Source organism: Muscardinus avellanarius (assembly GCF_963383645.1).
Source record: "Muscardinus avellanarius genome assembly, chromosome: 12".
NCBI lineage: Eukaryota > Metazoa > Chordata > Mammalia > Rodentia > Gliridae > Muscardinus > Muscardinus avellanarius.
Window position 1 is genome coordinate 107,253,371 of NC_137798.1, and position 14,720 is coordinate 107,268,090.

A 14,720-nucleotide genomic window follows, 5' to 3' on the forward strand; every position below is an offset into this window, starting at 1 on the left:
GTCTGCCTGTCCAGGGTGTGCCTAGGGCAGGGCAGGGGTGTGGGAGGGTGCAGAAGAGCCCTGCTCTTGCTGGGAGCCACCCCTTCAGTACAGGGTCCGGTCCACAGGAGCAGCAGGGCATGGAGCACGAAGTCAGGGCTACTCTGCCTCCGCTCCTACCTGCCTGCCTACCAGGACAGCACTTGCGGACACCTCGCCACCCCAACTGCCCCCACCCTGACCCCCTCCCCGGGCACCGCCCCAGGGGCTCACTAGAGGGCTTGGGGCTCCCGGGAAGGGCTGGGTGGACCACCTTCAGAAAAGGTCAGGCTTGGCTTCCCTTGGTGACCCACCCACACCCTTAGTGTGGGCCCGGTCCCGCAAATGCTGCGGCCCACTCAGCTGGCCAAGAGGTGGGGCGCTCTCCCGACACCCCGTGCACTTTGGGGACCTGGAGCTACGTGCATCTCACTCAGCTGAATCCGTAGGCAGGTCAGGAGCGCTGGGGGTCTGCAGGTCAGCAGAGCCCGGAGCTGAGGCCTTGGGCCAGAATGACATAGGTCTGCAGAGAGCCCAGCCTCCCACACCAAAGGAGACTCCGCCCGGGTCTCCCGCGTGGGGTAGACCTGCAGACACTCGGACTCCCACAGTCTGCGGCTGTAGAGGGGCAACCAGACCCCAGGCAGGCAGGCAGAGCCCCTGCACTTGCTGCAGGGGCAGGAGTAGACGGCTCTGGCGTGTGAAGCTGCAGGGGTGTCCCCCTCCTGTCATGGACTGGCTCTCACTGTGGTACGCTGCCTGCGCCTGGGCCCCCCTCTCCCTATCCTGGAGGCGGCACTGACTGACCTGGGGCTGCTCCAGCGGCCCTCCTGTGGCCCAGCCACCTACAAGGGGTGCAGCAGGAGCTGAGGTGCTCTCAGGAGCCGCCGGCCCGGGCCCTCGTTCTTGCCCTCTCGGAGCCTGCCCAGGTCACAGAGCTCGCACAGTGGCCATCAGCGGGGGCTATGCACGCTTTATTTAGTCTACAGGTGAGGGTGAGTGACCACGGCCCGCATCTGTCCAGAACCAGAGCCTCACTGGAGAGCCAGGCGGGGGGCCACCTGGCTGAGGAACCAAGAAACACCAAAGATAACACCAAGGGTCTTGGGGATGTCCACGTCGTCCACAAAGGCCTGGGCCCTGTCCAGGGGCAGATGTACCACCTCAATAAACTCGCCCTCCTCTGCCAGGCCCCCACCTGGCCCGGCCCGCTGGGCATCTGTCACCTCCGCGTAGAACATGGTCTGGCTGGAGCCTGTTAGTCCCACTCCAGACCTGCAGGTTGAGAGGGGTCTCTGAGCCGGAGGAGGCCCTGCCAGGCACCCACGCCTTCTGGGCCTCTGGAAGACAGGACTCTGGGCTGCCCGATCCCTCCCCAGGGTTCCACCTGGGATGCACACGCCGGTGAAATCAGCCCCTGAGGGGGGCATGCCTTCCGTGACTAAGCTATGCTATATGTCAGAGGGGAGGGTTCTCCAGGTGTGATTCAGAACTCTGTATTCAGCTGACTTCAATTCACCAAAAAGGAGTCATCCTGGGTGGACCCGGCTAATCCGGCAGGTGGGCCTGACCTAATCAGGCAAGCTCTCAAGAGAAGGCTTCAAGGTCAGAGGTGGAAGCAGTCAAGAGCGACACTGTCCCAGAGGAAAAAGCAACCTGCTCTGTTGTAAGGGACACGTGGCAGGGGCCCGAGGGCAGAGCTAGCAGCTGAGAGTGGTCCCCAGCCAACAGCCCTCTGTCCCATGGCAGCAAGCACATGGGCTGGGTAGCGGACCCCCATCCTGCTGGCTCTCGGATCTGGCCGGCAGCCCCTGACCGCAGCCCGGAGAGACCTGACCAGGCCCGCAGACCTGAAAGGTGCTGCGTGTGTGGTGCGCGAAGTCATGAAGTCAGCGGCCAGCTCCTTGACAGCCAGACCTTGCTCTTGCTGGACATCAGCCCAGGGCCTCTTCCCCTCAGGGACCCAACCAGGTTAAGGCCCCGGCCAGACTCCCTCACCCAGGGGCCCAAGCTGGGCCTAGGAAGGCCGACTACTGGGCACAGCAGCACTGGTGTGTGCCCTGGCCGGGGCCGTGGTGGGGCGGGGAGCAGCGAGGACCCCGCACTGGCTCCCGGGGCCTCGGCTGGAGGGGGTGAGGGCTCCTTCTCACCATGCAGTGGCCTGGACCAGCAGAGACAGGGTGCAGGAGTGGGGAATGCTGGCCAGGAAGATGGGGGCAGGCTGGAGTACAGGCAGAACAGGAGTGAGTCTGACCCAAGGGGCATCTGGGGAGGTGTCCATGGCTGGGAGAGCTTGGCTGGCCCCAGGAGCGCTTACAGGGCAGCGTGAAGCCAGGCCACCCTGGGCTGCAAAGGGGCGGTTCTCAGTGACAGGTCCAGCACATGGGGGCAGGAGCAGAATTGGGGGAGCCCCCGAGGCCTCCTTACTCCCAAGAGAGGGCCCCCAAACTGCCCTCCCCTATGTCCAGAGACCCCTTCCTGGTGGTCCATCCTGCGTCTGATGGAACCGGCCAGCCTGGCGGGAGACAGGTCCAGCCTATGGCCTTCGCTGGTCCCTGGGCCTCATTGTCCATGACCAGCAGGTGATGCTCCGGGCCTGGCTCACCTCTGGGACCATGAACAGGAAGCCATGACCCTGCCACAGGGCGGGTGGGCTCTGCTGTCTGTCCAGTCCCCAGCAGGCCCACAGGGACAGCTGTCCTGACCCTCCTCTCCAGAGTGCAAGAGTAAAGCAGACGCTCCACCGCCCAGAACCCTCCCTGCTCCCCAGCTCCTCAGAACCAGGCAGCAGCCGCCCTGTCTGACGGACCACTGCACACAGGGCTGCTTGTCCATGTGAACCGTGCCAGGGCCCCGCCAGGCTCACTCCAGAAGGACCCCAGCCCTCTGCTCACCTCCCACCTGCTCCCCATCCCTGTCCCTGCCCAGGCCGCACCCTTGAGCCAGGGCTCCCTGCCCCAGGCCGTCCCTCTGGGGAGCTCAAGGGCACAGAGAGCCCAGCTGGCCACGCAGAGGACACCTGCAGACAGCCCAGGCCAGCCCTTCACCCCCAAGACTTCAACCCTCGGACGGAGGCCCTGCGGTGAACGCAGAGGCCGCCTCCAGGGCCCCAGGTGAGTGGCCACAGGCCGGGCTGAGGGCTGAGTGAGCCGGGCCTCCTCCAGGGGGACATGGCCTGGCCTCTGCAGGCCTGTGGGAGGCTTGGTTGGGGTTGCACTAGGAGCCTCTGCCTCCCATCACCTCAACCTTGTCGTGGGCAGGTGGCCCCAGCCAGTGAGCCTCCTGGAGTAGCGGGGGACACCCGGGCCACTCACTCGCTGCCCCCTGGCCCAGGACTCAGCCTTTCCCCACTTCTGAGCCACTGTCTGAGAACAGAGCTGTGACTCACCCCACCCCCAAGTGCCCCGTGCTTAATCCCACAGGAAGTGGAGGCATCTGTCAGCGGCAGCTGCCACCCGGAGCCTGGCCCCACAGGGCTGGGGCCGCAGGGTGGGGACACAGGCCAAGCATGCCCCAGGCCCCAGGAGCCCAGGTTCCGGTCTGACTTAGCATCCGAGGTGCCTTCAGACATCCTTCCCCCAACCCCAGGTTGAAAACCACCTGCTTGCACCCCCCAGCGGCCTGTGCCACCACCGGCCACTCTGCAGCTCAACGCCCCGCCCCGGCCCTCCTCACCTGTACTTGGCGACCAGACGTAGGTCAGAGGGCACCAGGCGGTAGCCGCACTCCTCCCAGGCCTCCTTGCAGGCCACTTCCTCCAGCAAGAGTCCGGGCTGGTCCACGAGGCCGGCACACAGCTCCACGGTGACCCCCGCCGAGCCAGGCAGTGCGGGCTGCAGCTCCCGGAGCCCCTCCTGGTCCATGGGCGCCAGGGACCCCGGGAAGCAGCGCTCCACCTCGCAAGCATACACAGCTGGGGTGGCGGGACGCAGACATGCGGTGCTCACCGCCCAGAGGCCTCAGTGTCCCCCGACCCCCACCTCACACCCGACCCTCGGGACTGAAGATGCCCCCCAGGTCCCTTTTCCTCACCCGTGCCCACAGCTAGCCTCACCTGGCCGGAACTGCTTCACCAGAACCAGACTCTTCTGAGAAGAGTTGAACATGAGAATGGTCACGCTGTGTGGGGCAGGGTGGGGGAGCTCAGGACAGAGTGCCAGCCCACTCCCCAGCCTGCTCCCACCTCCCTTCCCAGCATGCCTCGCTCCTTCTCCCCAGCAACCAGGAAAGTTGGGAGACTGAGGCCCAGCAGGGCCAGAACTTGCCAGAGATACAGGCAGGGCCAGACTCGGACCTAAATATGCTCCAGCTGGCAGGGTGAGGGTAAGTCGAGTGGGGCAGCAGAGGCCAGATGTCCTCTCGGGCACCTGGCCTCTGCCTGAGAGGACATCTGGCCCCCACTGGCCAGCTGCCCATGCACCCCAGCCCACACTTCGGTGCTAGGGCAAGGATGGCCATGGCCGCTGGGGGTTGGGGGAGTCCTCCCCGCCACCATCATCCAAGTGGTCTGTCCCCAGGGACAGGAAACATGGAGGCCAGCGGAGGGCAGAGCGGGTCACACCCTGGGCCTAGGGCGGCCCCGCCAGGCCCTCACCTGTCGTGGGTCTTCATGAAGTCCCACGACTTCTGGGCGCCGTTCTGAAAGAGGCAGGGCAGCCGTCAGGAAGGGCCGCACAGCTGCCAGCGTGGCAGAGGTGCGCTGGAGCCAGGGAGGCCTGCTGGATCGCTGCAGCCTCAGCATGTGGGAAAGGGGGACACAGCGGGGCTGGGCAAGGGGGTTGGGGCCTGCCTGGGGCGGGAAAACACTGCTGAACACCAGGGGCTGCAAAGCTGCCCACTGCCCATCCCCAAGGATGGCCAGGCTCACAGAGACAGGGAGGGCAGGAAAGACCTCCCAGGCAGGACGAGGAGGGTCCCCAGCAGGCCGGCAGAGGTCTGCTATGATAGCTAAAGCTTCTTGGGCCATGCACACAGGACACAGGAGGGCGGGGGCCAGCTGGCCTCCGGAGAAACTCCCGCAGCAGGAGCAGCGGGCCAGGAGCCATCACCGTGCGGCTGTCTACACTGACAGGGATGCAGGGGACATCGCTGCCCACCTGGCTTCTGGCTTTGGCCGCCTCTCACATATCCCATGGTTCTGCCTCCCCTCAGGTGGACTCCCAGGTGCTGGCAGAACTCACTGAATGGAGGAGGTGGTGGAGGAGGCAGGAGGCCAGGCCCACAGGGCTCTGGGTAGGAGGAACAAAAGCCCTGCCAGTGGGCAGGTCTGGGCTCCCACCTGGGGCCTGGCACGGGCATGGCCATTCCTCCCCAAGGAGGCCCTGCCGATGGGGCTGGACCTGCGACCCGCAGAGGGCTGCCATCCGGAGTGGCCCCCTGCCTCTCAGCCTTTGGGTCAGCCCTGAGGCCCTGGCCACCCAGGAGACGCCGGGGCTCCTTCCACACTGTGAGGTGGGCGGGCTGATCCCCAGAGACACAGGGTGCAGCTGGGGCCACAGGAGAGGGAGGATGCTAGCAGCACCCGCCAGCCCGCCCGACGGCGAGGGCTTGTGGAGGAGGCCCAGGGAGCAGGGTCCGCCCACGCCTGGTCTGTAGGCAGGTGTGCTGGAGAAAGGCGGGGAAGGGAGGTCTCCACGTGTCAGGCTGCCCCGGCACCACCTCCAGATGAGCCCAGGCTTGCTGGGGGGTCTGGCCACCTGGGCCAGCACTTGCCCAGGACAGGTTCTAGGACAGGCCCCTGAGTCTGCTGTGAGCCTGCAGTGCCCGCCTCAGCACGGCTACCCTCTGATAGGTGTCTACCCTGCAGGCTCAGGACCCTCCTGGCTCAAGGTCAAAAACTTCACCAAACCCTTGGGAAGGTCCAGAGAGCCAGTGGGCCCCGGGAGGAGGGGTGGGCCCAGGGTGCCAAGGCCCATCCTGCTCAGGGCCACTGGGAACCTGCTTTAGGTCCCTCTGTCCATCCACCAGGCCTACCCTGGCCAGGGCCAGCCAAAATCCATGGGCTGCAGCCGCCCCCCGCGTGGCATGAATTGCCCAGCAATGTCCATTGGGCTGGGAGTGCTGCCCTGGCCCCAGCCACGCCCAGTGGCTGTCCTCTGCTGCCTAGGTTTTGTTACCAGCACCATCAGTGTGAATGTGCCACAGGCTCCCACCAACACCGAAACGGCCACCCCATGCTCTTTCGAGAGTAGGGAGAAGGCTGTGGCCACACGTCTAGGCCTCCTGCACCCCTGCTGTCCACCACCTCGGCCTACCACGTGCCCAGGGCCGACCGAGGCAGCCATGGCCTTGAGGTCAGGGTGGATTGGGGGGGGTGCGGGGGGAGGCTAGGCCCTCCCTGTGAAGACCTCAGGAGGAAGCCCACCTAGCCAGGCGCCCTCTCCTGCCTCCTCCCCGCCTAGGTACTCCAAGCTCCTTCCTCTGCCCAATAGCTCCTCCTTTTCCAGCCTTAGCATTTAGGCCACCAACGTCAGGACGCCTTCCCTGAGCCCCCGCGCAAAAAGGATGGATGGGGAGCCTGGGGTTCACCTGCTGCGCGAACCCGCGAGCGGGCAGCAGAGGCACGGCCGGCGCGCAGGACGGCGCGGGACCGGGCACACCCGCAGGGGCGGGGCGACGCCTCGGGGGCGGGGCCTGAGGGGCAGCCGCGGTGTGGGCGGGGCCCGGGGCCCGGGCCGGAAGGGCTCACCTGGCGGTAGTGCAGTGTGAACGGCCGCAGGTAGGGCGAGCTGGCGCAGCGGCCCACGGCTGCCCCCTCGATGCGCTCCATGGCGGCGCAGGACAGCCTGGCCAGGGCGGACGCGGCAGAGTCCTCCCCAGACCCGACGTGGAAGACGAGTGACCTCGGCTCTGGGCATGCCCAGTGTGCGCGCGGGGAGGGGCCGGGCGGGGCGGCGCCCAGTTAGCACCTGCCCAGTGGGGCGCGCACGTGCGCGCTGGCCGCCGGCCGCCCCGGGCCTGGCGCGGCAAGGTGAGCAGGGCGGAGGCTGCCGGAGGTCCCTGCTGCAGGTCCCTGCTGTGCTCGGGGGCCGGCGGGGCGCGACTGGGGCGCGGTGCTCTGGTGGGCCGTGGGGCTCCTCACTGGGGGAGGGCGGTGCGGAGCTCTGGGGGCAGTGAGCCGAGAGGTAAGGGCCCCCTCTGGGACGGTGACACTCCCCCCTCCCCGGGGAAGGAAGTCGTCCTCGGACAGGACAGGGGCGGCAGCCTCCAGGGCAGGCCAGGGAGCCGGTAACCCGAGGTGGGCGGGTCCGGGCCACCTTCGTGGAGCCAGGGTGGTAGACCCGGGTGCGCGTGGGGGAGAGTGTAGACAGTCTATTGGAAGAGGACGGCTCTGGGAAGGCCAGAGGGGAAGGGACGTGGCCCAGGCAAAGCCTGCCCCTCTGCCTTGCAGGTTCCCAGAGAGCCATCCTGGCTGGAGGGCCACTGCCCTGTGGGAGGAGATGCCCCTTGCTGGCTCTGGGCCCTCCCTCCTCCAGCAGGAGCCAGCTGCTGACCCCTGCTGCACCCCCACCGCGGGTCTGTGGAAGGGCCTAAGCGGCTGGAGTTTTCTCTTTGGACCTGAGGACCCTGCCACAGGCCATGCCAGCTCTCCAGGTAAAACCGCAGGTGGGGGCCCTGACCTGCGCTGCTTCTGACCTGTGGCCCTGCTGTGTAACAAAGTACCTGAAAACTCAGTGACTTGTGTATCTCGGCTGGGTCACTCTGCCGGGCGTCTCTGCCGCTGGTGCTGGTATCTTCTGAAGACTGAGCCAGGTGGGCCGTCCAGGATGGTTTCTGGGCCCCCCGTGGGCCTTGGGTGGGTGGCACGTGGCCTCTCCCGCTGGCTCGGCTTCTGCACCATGCAGGCCATGTCAGAGTTCTTGGGCTCTCTGGGGCAGGCAGCTGGCTGCCAGCCAGCAAAAGAGAGAGGCGTGAGGATGAAGAATTAAACGCTTAAGAATTTGATTCCAAGAATTTTTTATTTTAATTCTAACGTGGGGGGGAGGGTCTGCAAGCCTACTATCTCTACTGGCCGTCCCCTGCTTCTGGGTCAGTATTCTCTATTGGGCCGACGCCTACTCCTGGGTCAATATTATCATCTTTCCCTACTCTCCACTCCTGGGGTATTTATAGAGTTACAGTCAACCAATATCCTCGTGCCGTCACCACCAGAATACAATAGAGACCAATCCAAAGCACATACATCACAGGTAGGTCAGTCAGCACCCTCGTGCTTCACCACCTGATCTTCTCCCAGACCTTTTACTTTGAACCCTCCATGACTCCAAACCTTGTTGACTCTGGGCGAAGGACAGTCAGCTGAGTCAGAAATATTCTTTTAGGGGAAAACCTTAATGGCTTCCCACAGCTGCCCCAGCACACTCCCCCTGGCCAGGTGGAGCTTCTGTGACTTGGTGTTCAGCATCACAGTACCGTTCTCAGCACATCCCATAGGTCAGAAAGTCCTGGGCCACCACCTTTTCGAGGGAAGTGAACCTCACAAGTGGGTTGCGTGGCCACAGCTGCCATCTGAGACTAGCCGCTACCCGCCACGGAACCCTCCAGAAGCTGGCCCGCCCGTCCAATGGCCAGGTGTGTGTGGTGGCACCGGAGGGTCTCCCCGTGCACGGCCATCTGACCCTCGGCATGTGGACAGAGTTCCTAGCCACACAGCCCAGGGAAGGCTGGGCTACCTGCTCAGCCACCTGCTGTGCCCGCTCACCTGGGCCTGTGGGACAGGAAGCCCTGGCGGGGGGTGGGGGACCCCGGCTCACAGAGCCCTGCGCCCTCCTCCCTGCCCTCCTCCCGGGGAAAGTAACATCTGTTAGCACAAGCTGAGGGAGGGTGAAGGGGCAATGGGAGCCAAGGAGGGGTCAAGGCAGGGGATGTGTGCATGGGGCTGCAGGAGACAGTCCAAGGGGCTTTGGTCACTGGTGCAGGTGGGAACCCTGATCCCCAGGTGGGACTGGGGCTTCCCAAGAGGGGGAAGCAGGGACACCATGGGTCTCAGAAGCCAAGCCACAGGGACCTCTGAAAAGCAGCGTTTGGGTTTGACACCGGCAGGGGGCTTCGGAGACTGTGGAGGGCCAGAGGGCCCAGTGTTGGTGTCCTATGGCTGCTGGCTGCAGGACAGACTTCTACAAATCCAGTGGCCTGAGCCCGCAGTGGTGGAACGCAGGGTTGCTGGGGCAGGGTGTTGGCAGGGTGTTCCCTCTGGAGGACACCCCGGTGCCCTTGCCTTTCGGTGCCTGGCATGTGGCCTCCCGCCTTCGCAACCAGCAGCTGTGTCTCCTGTGTTCTCCTGTTCTCAGGCCACTTCTGTCCCTACATCTTCCTAAACTTGTGATCACACTCAGTCCTGTGTGCTGACACACCTGGGCGAAGCCACATCCTCAGATCCCACCTCTGTGCCAACGGGAGTCTGGATGGCTGGCTCCCGGAGGCACAGCCACGCTCCAGATGTTTTTCTCTACAAGCCCCCAAGGATCACTTCCCCAGCTCTGGCACCCATTGGAACGTCCTCCGTAGCCCTGGAGAGAGTATGGAAGACAGTTTGGAGGCCCTTGCACATCTGAGAGTGCTTGTCCTAGTTCATGCTGGATGGCCGCTGGGCTGGGGAGAGAGCTCACGGCCGCAGCCGCTTCCTCTCCCAGCAGCCAGCAGGGTTGCTGGGCTGTGCATTCACATCCGGCGCCCCTTCCACACTTGTTATGGTTGGATACGGACTGTCTCCCAGAAAAGCTCTTGTGTTGGTGATGCAGAAATGTTCAGAGGCAAAACGATTGGATCAGGGCTGTAATCCCGTCAGCAGATAAATCCACGATGGGTGAATAATTTGAGTGAACTTAGTGGTGACCGTAGGCAGGTAGGTCACTGGGCACGTGGCTTTGGGCCTGTGCCTGTCTCTGGCCCCGCTCCTCCCTCTCCTCCCTCTCTCCAGCTGCCACGAGCAGAGCAACTGCCCTTCACAGGCCCTGCCCCACGGCACACCGGCCTGAGGCTCTGCAGCGGAGCCGAGTACACCCTTCCTCCTCTAAGCTCTTCTCGCTGGGGTTTTGTTTAGAATACTGAAAAGGACTGCTAACGCAACTGGTGAGCACGTGGAGGCCGCTCACGGGCCTCGGCTCTCTTTGGAGGACATTCCGCCCGCCCTGGAAGGGGCCGGTGCTCCTGGCTAGCTCTCCGCCCTGCCTGCGCACGTGTTTTCTTGAGGCCGCCTGGCTGTAGTTTGAGGTGTTAGAGGTACAGGGCAGCATCTGGGCTGGGGGAAGGAGATGGCAGGGCCGCCCCGAGTGCATGACTGCCAAGACGGCCATACGACCCCACTCACATGAGCCCCCCGAGAGGCCACACACTGAGACAGAAGGTACATCAGGGAGGCCACGGCTGGGCAGGGGCAGGGAGGCTGGTGAGGAATTGTTTGAGGAGGACACACTTTCAGTTTGGGAAGATAAGAAAATCCTGGAGATGGCTGGTGGGAGGGTTGTACAGCAACCTGTGGGGGGGGGGGGTGCCTGACCTGTGAGCTTGAAGATGGCCACGCTGGCTAGGCGTGGTGATGTGCACCTGGGAGGGTGAGGCAGGGGTCACAGGTTCTAGGCAAGCTTCAGCGATGTAGTGAGGCTCTCGGCACCTTAGCGAGATCCTGTTTCCAAATAAAAAATAAAATGGGCTGGGCATAGCTCAGAGGTGGAACACCTCTGATTCAGTCTCCAGCACCATAAAAAAAAAAAAAAGGTTGTGTTGGCTGGACATGGTGGCACACACCTGTAACCCTAGCTACTCAGGAAGCTGAGGAAGAAGAATCACAAACTTGAAACCAGCCTGGGCAATTTAGCAAGACCCTGTCTAAAGATGAAGAATTAGCCTGGTGTGTGGTAGCACACGCTTTTAATCCCAGCACTTGGGAGGTTGAGACAGGAGGTTTGCAGCCAGCCTCAGCTACTTAGTGTGGCCCTCTGCAACTTAGTGAGACTCTGTTTCAAAATATAGAATAAAAGATAGTGGTGGAGTTGTAGCTCAGAGTTAGAATGCCCATGGGCTCAATCATGAGCACTGCTAAATAAATAATAAGGGCTGGGTCTGTAGCCTAGTGGTCAAAGCGCTTGCCTGGCAGGCACGAAGCCTGGGGTCAGGCCCCAGCACTGGGGGCTGGGAGGGTCTTAGCCAGCCACAGTGGCATATGGAGAAACTGAGACAGGAGGATTGCAGTTTTGAGGCCAGCTACAGCAACTTAGTAAGACTAAGAAACCTGGAGGGAAGCCATTTCAAAACAAAAAATAAATTGGCCTGGGGCAAGCCAGGTGTGGTGGCACGCACCTGTAATTTCAGTGCTTGGGAGGCTGAGATAGGAAGATCACAGGTTCATGGCCAGCCTCAGCAACTTGGTGAGGTCCTTTGCAACTCAAAGAAACCCTGTTTCTTTATTTCTTTTCTTTCTTTCTTTTCTTTTTCTTTTCTTTTCCTTCTTTTCTTTTCTTTTCTTTTTTTTTTTTTTTTGGTGGTACTGGGGTTCCTGGAAGCCCTTCTACATCTGGGCTACACTCCCAGACCATTTTTTAAAAATTACTATTTATTTGGAGACAGGGTCTCAAGCCAGCGAGGCTGACTATGAACCTGTGCGATCCTCCTGTCTCCCCCTCCCAAGTGCGGAGATTACAAGCGTGCGCCACCACGCCCAGCAGCAACCCTGTTTCAAATAAAACAGAACCCCAGGAATGCTTCTGGGTTCAATCCCTAGTATCAAAAATTAAAATAATTTTAGCTGGGTGTGGTGGTGCATGCTTGTAATCCCACCATTCGGGAGACGGAGGATCACGGTTTGTGGACAGCCTCAGCTATTTAGCGAGGCTCTTCACAACTCAGTGAGACCCTGTTTCAAAAATAAAAAGACTAAAGCTGGGCGTGGTGGCACATACTTGTAATCTCAGTACTTGGGAGGCTGAGACAGGAGGATCTCACAGGTTCAAAGCCAGCCTCAGCTACTTAGTGAGGCTCTTGGCAACTGAGTGAGACCCTGTTTCCAAATAAAACATAAAATAGGTCTGGGAGTATAGCCCAGATGTAGAAAGCCCCTGGGTTTCATCCCCATATCACACACAAAATAAATAAATAAATAAATAAATAGACTAAAAAATAAACAAAAAGACTAAAAAATAGTGCTGAGGGTGTAGCTCAGAGGTAGAATGCCCCTGAGTTCATTCCATCCCCAGCACTGCAAGTAAAATAAAATAATTTAAAAATTTTAAAAAGACTTTAAAAATGCTGAAGATGGCCGGGCGTTGTGGGCACGCTTGTAATCCCCGTGCTTGGGGGGGCAGAGACAGGAGGATCGCGCAGGTTCGAAGCTACCGTGCTGACTTAAGAGTCCCTGTTTCAAAGGGGGAAAAATGCTGAAGATGGTAAATTTCTTTTTACATGTATTTACTACAATTAATGAATCGGGGTAAAACACGAGACTCCAGTGGACACAGCACCAAAGGGTGGACTGCGTGGTCAGCCCAGCCAGGCAGGGCCAGCACGGGCTCCAGCAGCTCTGTGTGCTGGGGAGCCCTTGAGCGTGGCAGTGGGGAGGTCCAGGGAGGGTGGCGGTCCCCCAGCGCAGCCCAGGAGGGGGCTGTGTCCTCGTGTGGCACTCCACAAGGGCCCCTGGATCTTCCTGTGGCTCACCCCCACCCCTGCCTTCCTGCAGGAAGAATTCCCAGGCTTTATCCCAAGGACTCCCGTCCTTTCACCTGCTATCCAGGCAGCCACTGTGGCAGGTACAGCGTGGCTGCACCCCTGGCCCCCCAGAGCACCTGAGAGGTTCCTGGAGGAAGGGTCCAGCCAGAGGGTACAGCTCTGACTCCTGCTCGGGACCTCCTGTGCAGCTGATGGGGAGCCCCACAGGCACTCCTCCCAGGCCCGGAGCTGATCGCCTGCCTCCAGGAGCCCAAGGGAGCCCCAGCGACCCGGCTCCTGTTCTGCGCTTGCAGACAGCCCCCCGCGTCGCTTCTCCTCTACTGGGCTGTGTTCTTTCTGCCCTTTCTGGAAGTCTGGAGACACTGGAGGGCTGTAACTACAGGTGAGGCCGTGCCGAGGGGCCGAGTGTGTCAGGGCGTGTGTGTGCAGCACTGGGTACGCCCCAGCATCCTCTGACCCTTGGGGGGCCAAGGCAGGCCTAGCCAGTACCTTCTGGCAAGGGGCTGGCCAGGGGATGGGGTCTTGGATGCCAGGCCAGCACTTGGAAGACAGAGCTGAGAGGCACAGCAGCCAAAGGGGAAATGTGGCTGTTCTCCCAGCCTGGGTGCCCAGGCCCCACTGGGAGCCCACCCAGCCCAGAGACACTGCCCAGGCCTCTCTGTTGTCCCCAGGCACAGGTGAACCCGAGCAGGGTGACATCACACCCGTAGCCACATGCCTCTCCTGGAGTGTGACGCCACAGGCTGGGGCCACTTGAGGGCTGCCTGTCCCAGGCATTCCAGGGTCTCCCTGGGCTGGGGGGCTCCAAGGCTGGGGACTGCAGGTGCTCCCGGGCAGGTGTGGGGCAGGTCTCAGGTCCAGGCCCACTGGTGCCCCAGGGCGTGGCTGGGTCTATAAGGCTGTGGGGCTGGAGAGGCCTCTGAGAGTGGGTGGGCGGGCAGAGAAGGGCATCTGCCCCCCACTCCCCCAGGCTGAGCCCCACCAACCACTACCCCTGACCTCCGCTCCCACCCCTGCTTCCACAGGGCCTCCACCCGGGCCCCTGCTGGGCCGCACCCTGTACACGTGCACCCAGTGCGGTGTTTGGCCCCAGACCTCACGTTCCCCACCCGAGGCGCCCCGGGGTCTCGAGGGGAAGCAGCTCAGCCCAGAGCCTCAGCACATTAACACAGGAGCCCGCCCGGAATGCACAGGAGGAACAATGCCTTCGCGTGGCCGCTCTCCTTCTGCAAGAATAAATAGAGTCGGACAGAATGGCAGCTTCCTGCGTTTGTGCCTGCACTGAGCCCCGCAGTGATTCACGCGGAGACCTCCCACAGAGAGCTGGCCCTGCTGAGACCCCGCTGCATGCCCGGCCCGCTCCTGGGCCCGCGGGGCAGGGGAGCATCCATCTGCTCTCCCCCACGCCCAGCCCAGCGGCCTGGACACAGGCATCAGCTGGCCTGGCAGATGGCACAGGGGGCTTCCTGGAGGAGGAGGCCTTGATCCCGGCGTCAACAGCTGTGCAGAGCCAGGGGGGAGATTCTCAGGGGACAGAGGGTCTCAGCTCCTGGAAAGGCTTTTGTTCCTTTGACAGCAAGGGCCCATGGTGAGAGCTGGCCATGGTAGAAGAAAGCTCAGCACAGCCCTGGCGGAGTGCAGCCGAGGGTCACGAGGGCGTTGGGGGCCTGGATTTAAAGCAGGGGAGGGGGCATGGCTGGCTGGCCGGTGACGGGTCATGAGGACCATCAGCTGACGTGACCATGTAGTGGCTCAGCCCCAGGTGCCACGCTAAGGGGTCCTGGGTGGCTCGGGGACACCTCAAGTCCACCTCCACACCCCTCAGAGAAGACGACATGCTCCTGTCCACCGCCATGACTCCCCACCACCGTGCTCTAAGACAGGGCCCGGCTCTGCCCTGGCCCCGGCGCCTCCAGCCCACCAGCCACCTCCAGGCTGTGTTTCCACAGCCTGGGGGCTCCTCCTCGCCCAGGCCGTCTCTGTCCCCCCCACCTTAGTTCACCTGCCCTTCCTCCTAGGGGCCCGCACCACTCAGAGATGGC

The 14,720-nt window shown here is 62.4% G+C and overlaps 1 protein-coding gene across 1 annotated transcript; it reads right to left on the reverse strand.

Annotated features, from left to right (window-relative positions):
- Positions 1-1,052: 1,052 nt before the first annotated feature.
- On the reverse strand, positions 1,053-6,787 carry NUDT14 (nudix hydrolase 14; the record flags this gene model as incomplete). Its single annotated transcript, XM_080706802.1, has 5 exons — positions 1,053-1,293; positions 3,694-3,931; positions 4,073-4,137; positions 4,613-4,656; positions 6,707-6,787. 5 exons carry the CDS (start codon positions 6,785-6,787, stop codon positions 1,053-1,055), a joined length of 669 nt encoding a protein of 222 aa, XP_080562928.1.
- Positions 6,788-14,720: the final 7,933 nt, after the last annotated feature.